This window comes from Scyliorhinus torazame, chromosome 11 (assembly GCF_047496885.1).
Source record: "Scyliorhinus torazame isolate Kashiwa2021f chromosome 11, sScyTor2.1, whole genome shotgun sequence".
Classification (NCBI taxonomy): Eukaryota; Metazoa; Chordata; class Chondrichthyes; order Carcharhiniformes; family Scyliorhinidae; genus Scyliorhinus; species Scyliorhinus torazame.
The window spans coordinates 130,718,621-130,726,417 of record NC_092717.1 but is presented as its reverse complement, the minus strand read 5'-3'; the positions used below and the strand labels follow the sequence as shown (position 1 = coordinate 130,726,417).

The following is a 7,797-nucleotide window of genomic DNA, read 5'->3' as shown; positions in this document are numbered from 1 at the left end:
AAATGGAATACAGCTACTGATAAGGCGATTAGAGCTTTGTCGTTTTACTGTTTAAACAGTGTTGGGGATGACTAGGCACGAAGATAGTCTACAAAACTCAAGTGTAGTGATTCAGATAAAGGAATCTGGTGTATTCCTTTACTTGTTCCTTTATAAAACAGCTGTACAAAATTGTGGTTAATCTGTAAGCCTGAATGCTGTTCTAATGCTCATTGGATAAGGCACATTTTCACTGACAGTAGATAATCCTGTTTTGCTACTTCAGCCATTAGGTTATGTAGACACAGCTTTAACATCTATGAACTTTTCCCGAGAATAGAGAAAATATAAACGGCTATCTACAAATGAAAATTAAGCCTAAGTGTACCATAAATAAGTGTCCCCTTGTCAATCAAAAGAAGATTACCTGGAGTCCAGGAATATTTCCAACTTTCCTCAATGTGGAGAAGATTCTTCACTCAGGTCAGAGCTCGACAATATGCTGAAGGTTGCCAAGCAACAGAACTCATCCAAATCGAAACCGAGCAAAAAAATGAAGGGCTGCAGCTACTTAAGGTAAATGTTGTGTAAGACCGTTTTAGTAATTCAGCAATATAGGTGCTATCTGCCAGTAACATCTAAATGGTGAGTACATGATGAAGTATTATTTTTGATGTGGCTGCGTCTTTTTATTTGAAGCCAATAAAATTGAAAATCCGCATGATATCTTACATTTACACTTTCAAACCTCTTTGTGATGAATAAATTGAAATATATCCCTTTGTGTACCTGAAAAAGTAAGTCACACTAACTGGACCTTAATAAACTGGCTTAGCAGAAGAGATTAAATTGGTTTGGTTGCTACTCAATGTCATATTTTTCTCCTTTGATATCAAAAATCCAACTAAGAAGTAGTGTCATGCTGATGAAAGTGCAAAGTTAATGTTTGCCTGGGGTTCGCACTATAAGGATTTCTCCTGATTCCAAGCACCTTCATGATTTTTAAAAAATAAATGTTTCTTATTGAATTTTTGAACAAAGTATATTTGCCATTATGTACACAGGAAATATATAGAAGAGGAGGGCACACACACACAAATCACAAAGGGAGAGGAGAAAAGAACAAAAAACAGTAACAACACGGGAGAAGTACAAAATCAAAGAATGTAACTGGTAGGGTATAATGCACCTGCCCAGCCGCAGAAACTCTGTACACTTGGCAAAATTATTTGAACACATAAGTAGGCATCTGTTTGTGGGGGGAGGGTTGATATACATTTGGGTGCCAGAGAGACAATTCCGGAGGGCAATCCTCGAACAGGTCTGGTGCTGGTGTTGCCCCTTGCTCCTCCCAGACAGATTTTGTTGCCGTTGTCATCTCGTGCTCACTTCCGCTTCAGCCGGCCCTTCTGTCTTCCGCCTGTATTCTCCTTTTTCTCTGTTCCTGTGGATGCCAAGTTTGTTAACGTTTCCCTGCCTCCCTCCCACCTACCTCCCTGGCTCTCCTCTATTGTTCCCTGTCTCTTCCCTCTTCCCCCCCCTCTCCATCTCCTCCCCACCCCCCCACCCTCCTCTGTGGTTCGTCTTTCCTTCCTCTTAGATTTAACTGTCCCCCCTCCCCCTGCTCCCGGTCTATCTCCCCCTCTCATGCTTTTGCTGCTTTCCCCTGGTTCTTGGCTGCCCGGCTATTCTTCTGCTTGTTTGTTGGCCACAAACAGGTCTCGGAACAATTGGGTGAATGGCTCCCACGTTCTGTGAAAGCTGTTGTCTGACCCTCGGATGGCGAATTTGATTTTCTCCATTTGGAGAGATTCTGAGAGGTTGGACAGCCAGTCTGCAGCTTTGGGTGGTGCTGCTGACTGCCAGCCGAACATGATTCTACATCGGGCGATCAGGGAGGCAAAGGCAAGGGCGTCCGCCCTCCTCCCCAGGAATAGATCTGGCTGGTCTGAAACCCCAAAGACCGCCACTTTCGGGCATGGCTCCACCCTCACCACTTTGGACATTGCCTCGAAGAAGGCTGTCCAGTACTCCATAAGTCTGGGGCAAGACCAGAACATGTGGGCGTGGTTGGCCGTGCCTCCTTGGCACCGTTCACATCTATCCTCCACCTCCGGGAAGAACCTACTCATACGGGGTCTTGTTAAGTGGGCTCTATGTACCACTTTTAGTTGTGACAGGCTGAGCCTTGCGCACGTGGAGGTGGAGTTGACCCTATGCAGTGCTTAGCTCTAGAGTCCCCACCCTATTTCGATCACCAGGTCCTCCTCCCATTTCATTCTTGTTGCGTCCAGTATGGTGTTGGCCCCTTCTACCAGTCGGTCATACATGTCGCTACAGTTTCCTTTCTCTAGTATGCTTGCGTCCAGTAACTCTTCCAGTAATGTCTGTCGTGGCGGTTGTGGGTAAGTCCTTGTCTCCTTTCGTAGGAAGTTTGTGAGTTGCAGGTACCTTAGCTCGTTCCCCCTGGCTAACTGGAATTTCTCGCCCAGTGTTGCGATTCTGCTGTCCGTGTATTGGTCCCTGACTGTCAATGTCTCCCCGTCCTGTCCCCACCTTTTGAAGGTGGCGTCAGTGAGTGCTGTTGTGAACCTATGGTTGTTGCAGATGGGAGCTTTGTCCGGCATTTAGGTCAGGCCATATTGCTGCCGTAGTTGGTTCCAGGACTGGAGGGTGGCTATCACCACCGGGCTGCTGGAGTGGTTTTTGGGTGGGGATGGGAGCGCCACCGTGGCGAGGGCCCGGAGGGAGGTCCCCTTGCAGGAGGCCTCTTCCGCGCGCACCCACTCGGCATCTGGCTCCTTGATCCATCCCTTTATTCGCTCGGCCATCGCCACCCAGTGGTAGAATTGTAGGTTTGCGAAAGTTAGCCCTCCCCTTGGTTTTGTTTTTTGTAAGACCTTCTTTGGGATCCTAGCATTCTTCCCCCCCCCCATACGAACACCATGATTAGTTTGTCTAGTGCTTTGAAAAAGGCCTTGGGGTGTAGATCGGGATGGATCTGAATGGGAAGAGGTACCTGGGCAACACATTCATTTTGATCATCTGGACTCTCCCCGCGAGGGAGAGTGGGAGTGTGTTCCATCTTTGCAGGTCCTTTTTTACTTCCTCTGTCAGACTGGTGAGGTTCCATTTGTGGATCCCTTTCCAGTCATGGGCTATTTGGATCCCCAGGTAGCGGAATTTGTGTCGGGCTTGTTTAAACGGCAGCCCCGTTAGGGCAGCCCCACCTACTTGGGGGTGTACCGCGAAGATCTCACTTTTGCTCATGTTGAGTTTGTAGCCCGAGAAGACGTCAAACTCTTTCAGGAGCATGATGATTCCATCCATGCTGCTTTGTGGGTCCGAAATGTAGAGGTCATCTGTATAGAGTGAGACTCTGTGCTCTCTGCTGCCCCTTTGGATCCCCCTCCAGCTTTTTGATGCTCTGAGCGCAATTGCTAGTGGCTCGATCGCTAGGGCGAACAGCAGCGGGGACAGTGGGCATCCTTGTCTGGTGCCCCTGTGCAGCTGGAAGTATCGGGAGTTGGTGTTGTTTGACCTTCATGATTTTTATCCAACAAATGTTTCCACTTATTCAGGACTTGTTATTGCTGATCATGATTCCCTTGTGCGTATTTAGACAGTTGTGGAAGATAACCTCGTTAACCCTAGGCCAAGCTTGACATTAATGAACTGAATGAATGTGAAGATTGTAAACTGTTAGCACAGCAGTGAAATAGTTGGATAGTATAGATGAGGGGCTGGATTCTCCCAAAATGGGGCTATGTCCCCACGCCAGCGTAAAATCACTGGTGTTGCACTCCCGCGTTTCCTCCAAAAAAAAACAATTCACTTACCTTCAGGGGACTAGCAGGGACCTGGAGTGATTCTGACAGCTTTAGCTGTGGATACAGGCCCCCGCACTTCCGGTTTCGAGTCCGTGCATGCGCACGGCCACGCCGAACACCAAGGCGGGCTTGGACCACGGAGGCAGCTCTTAAATGTAGCCCATCCCCCCCCCCCCCGATCGGCCGCGCATCCTTGCATCAGACCGGCCCGATCTCCGGCCGCCCATAAGGCCCCCCTCCCCGCCCAACCCGGTGCCCGATCCCCCCACTGAGTCCGCAGTCGCCACACTAGGGGCGTCATTCTTCGACCCTCCGCCGGGTCGGAGAATCACCGGGGGCTGGCGTGAATCCCGCCCCCGCCGGTTGCCGAAGTCTCCGGCACCGGAGATTCGGCGGGGACGGGAATCGCGCCGCGCCGGTTAGCGGGCCCCCCCGCTCGATTCTCCGGCCCGGATGGGCCGAAGTCCCGCCGATAAATTGCCTGTCCCGCCGGCGTGGATTAAACCACCTTTTGAACGGCGGGACAAGGCGGCGTGGGCGGGCTCCGTGGTCCTGGGGGAGGGTGCAGGGCGATCTGGCCCCGGGGCTGGCCCGCGATCGGGGCCCACCGATCCGCGGGCGCGCCTGTGCCGTGGGGGCACTCTTTCCCTTCTGCCTCCGCCACGGTCTCCACCATGGCGGAGGCAGAAGAGACTCCCACCACTGCGCATGCGTGGGAAGCTGTCAGCGGCCGCTGACGCTCCCGCGCGTGCGCCGCCCGGGGATGTCATTTCCGCGCCAGCTGGCGGGGCAACAAAGGCCGTTTCCGCCAGCTGGCGGGGCGGAAATTCCTCCGGCGCCGGCCTAGCCCCTCAATGTTGGGGCTCGGCCCCCAAAGATGCAGAGCATTCCGCACCTTTGGGCCGGCGCGATGCCCGTCTGATTGGCGCCGTTTTGGGCGCCAGTCGGCGGACATCGCGCCGTTTCAGGAGAATTTCGCCCCAGGTTCCCGAACGGTAATAGGTGGTTAGAACACGCCGTCGGGAAGTCGGCCTGTTGGGAACGGAGGATCGCTGGGCGGGCCTCAGGCAATGGCCCCCCAGCCATGCGGAGTCACGGAGAATTCTTGGGTCCCGGAGAATCGCCGGAGCGGCACCGGCCCAATTTCAGCCCAAAAGTTGGTTCTCCGCACCCGCGCCAAACGAGATTTTGGCGCGGGGTTCGGAGAATCCAGCCTGAGATTTTCTGCTCCACACCATGGAGCCAGTGATTATATTGCAAGAACAGAACCATGCTTGCGCTGTCGAACAGTCAGAGGGAATAATGTGCTAATGTGATACGAGCATCGCAAATTGTCCACTGGCCAGGTCTGCAACCAAATCAGTTGACTTTGCATGACAATGCAACAATATGTTATTGAAATCAATGGAAATCGAGGATCAGCAGAGGGCTGCTGCTGCTCTTTACAGCACTCACATTTTTGTTATGTTGAAAGCTATAGACACTTCAGTTTCTTTTCAGGATTTGGCAATTAGAGACCTGAAAAATTGGGCAGCAAGTCAGGGTGGTTCTGCAAGGACTCAAGGAGGTATATAAAATCATTTTGCTTTCTATCCATCATTCAATTTCTGTATTTCTCTATTTGATAACTGAACAGTATTTAATTTATGTTGCTATTTATTGGGTTCACCAGGAATTCATCAGCAAGTTCAGTATGTCCCTGAGCATAAGCTAATATTTACCAGTGGACCACATAGTAAATTGAACACATAAACCTTTTGGAGCATCCTGCTGAACAAATTTATTTTTATTGCTTATGTGCAGTAAATCTTTTCTGCTGATAGAGTCCATCATTTGTTTTGTGTTGTGTTGTGCAGGTATGCACTAGTTTTGTTTTGGTCTATGGGCATTGTGGATTGAGATAGGATGATTTGGCCCGTGGAAGTTCCTTCCTCCAGTATTCTCTCTTAGCTACTGTTTTATTGTACCACATAATTTATGTAAGTCTGCTATGTTTGTGTGTACTATCTTAATTGCTACATTATTGATAACATTCCTCCATGTGACTAAAACATTTTGGCGCATGTATTTAATGATAACTTTCCTTCATGTGTCGTGTGACACTGCTGTACAGTAATATTGCTGATTTACTTCTCTCCTCTTTTCCAATTCATAAAACTACAATTCTTCGTATTTCCAAATTATATTTGAGGGCTGTCCTCATGCAATAAAAATCACACTTGGGTATAATTTTCACCTTCACCTTTGCAGTAATTTAGTATGTGACCACAGTAATCTCGTGGGAGAGGGAGAAGCATGCAGTGCACCTACTTGTCATGGATCGTGCCTGACTTTTATTCCACATATTTTAATTGTTCTACTCAGGATCCACTCCACAGGAGTACTGCTCAGGGAATAACATTTAGCCCAGTTGTGTTCCTCTATCACCCAAGCACTTGCTGGTTAGGCCACTAATGTTAACTTATGTCTGTGAATGTTCAGCCATTCTTGAGATAATTGGGTCACTCCACAGCTGCATTAGTAAACTTTTCAAAATTGATGCCAGCTAAGTGGCACCTTCGTTGATTGAAATCACTGAGCAATCGTTATTTCAGCAGTCATTATTCGCTCCCAGCTTTTGACTGTCACTAACAAAATCCCAAATTCACAAATTAATGTGTTCATTATGTGAACTGTGATGAAGGAAATGCATTTAGCCAACTTTCCCTAGAGAGAAGAAACAATGGCCCCAAGATACCTCAGGATAATAGATCATGGCCGGGATTTTCTGTTTGGGAGATTATGTTCTCCTACCAGAGGAGAATTACAACTGTTTTGCATTCCTGCTGGGAACACAATTCATGGAGCAATTCAGTATTCCTCGACATGCAAATTTATGCATGGCGAGGAATATGAGGGATTCTCGAGGGAATCCTACTATTGGGCAGTCCACTCAAAATGATGAGTAACTCAAAAGTGCTGTAACCACAATGTTTATAAACATCAACTACATTAAAGGGAGTTAAGTGCTATCAATTTCTAGCTCAGCGTTTCAAAATCACTCAAGCGTCAAATGTGAAAGGGCACGATTGGAATGCACTTAACTTTCTTTGATGTGATTGATGTTTGTAAACATTGTGGTTACAGCACTTTGAGTTACTCATCCATGAAGGAAGGTGAATGAAGCAAGGCTCACAGCTGTTTTGTAGAAGCTGTCAATCACAGATAACTATGAGCAATGAATGAATGGCTTGCAGCTAAAGCATCTGAGGGGTTTAAACACAGGTCATTGCAAGAATGGACACATGGTACTTCCAGGTGAGTGTTACAACTGTACTTTTTTTCATTGCCTGCCCGGACTTCTCTCTAGCTTCCAGACAAGGGTCTCTTTTCTGGGGGGGGGGGTCCCTTTAGTTTGTGGGTCCTGTGGGGAGTCCCAATAGCCAGGCAGTCTCTGGGGGTGTCCCTTTAGTTCGGGGGCCCCTGTGGGAGTCCCTTTAGTTCAGGGGTCTTTTGGGGGTCCCTCTATTTAAGGATCCCTGTGGGGGGTTTCCCTATTGATGGGGTCTCTGTGGGGAGTTCCTTTAGTTAGGGGGTTCCTGGGGGGGGATCTCCGAATTTAGAGGCCGGTGGAGGGTTTCTTTAGTTAGGGGGTGGTGGGGCCTCCCATTTTCGGGGGTCTCTGTGGGAGTGTCTTGGGGGCGGTGGGGGTGGTCTGTTAGGGGAGGGCTGAGCAGGTTGTGCATTGTTGGGGGGGTGGGGGGGCCCTCAGTTGGGCTTTGGAGTTAACTCCTTAAGGGAGCCCACCGTGAGGGCCACCATGTCAGGTTCATGTTTGATGATATCTGTAAGAATCCCCACCCACATGATTCCCGGCCCAGATGACTGGAGAATCATGGGGACCTGGAGGATCTGGTACTGGGCCCGCTAAATTAATGCAATGATCCATTTACATTCTTTAGCATCCTCTCGCTGGAGCACAGGCATGAACCCCGATCCCGCCGCCATC

General features: G+C 49.1%; 1 protein-coding gene across 2 annotated transcripts in view; it reads left to right on the top strand.

Moving 5' to 3' along the window:
• The first annotated feature begins 214 nt into the window (after positions 1-214).
• Positions 215-7,797, top strand: part of rgs20 (regulator of G protein signaling 20) — a 369,345-nt gene continuing 361,762 nt past the window's right edge. Inside the window, exon 1 of one of the 2 annotated variants that reach the window (XM_072467764.1) lies at positions 215-555. In XM_072467764.1, the coding sequence (XP_072323865.1) occupies positions 439-555 (117 nt within the window). In that variant the 5' untranslated portion in view covers positions 215-438. The remainder of the gene's footprint in view (positions 556-7,797) is intronic. The other variant, XM_072467765.1, reaches the window with a different exon arrangement.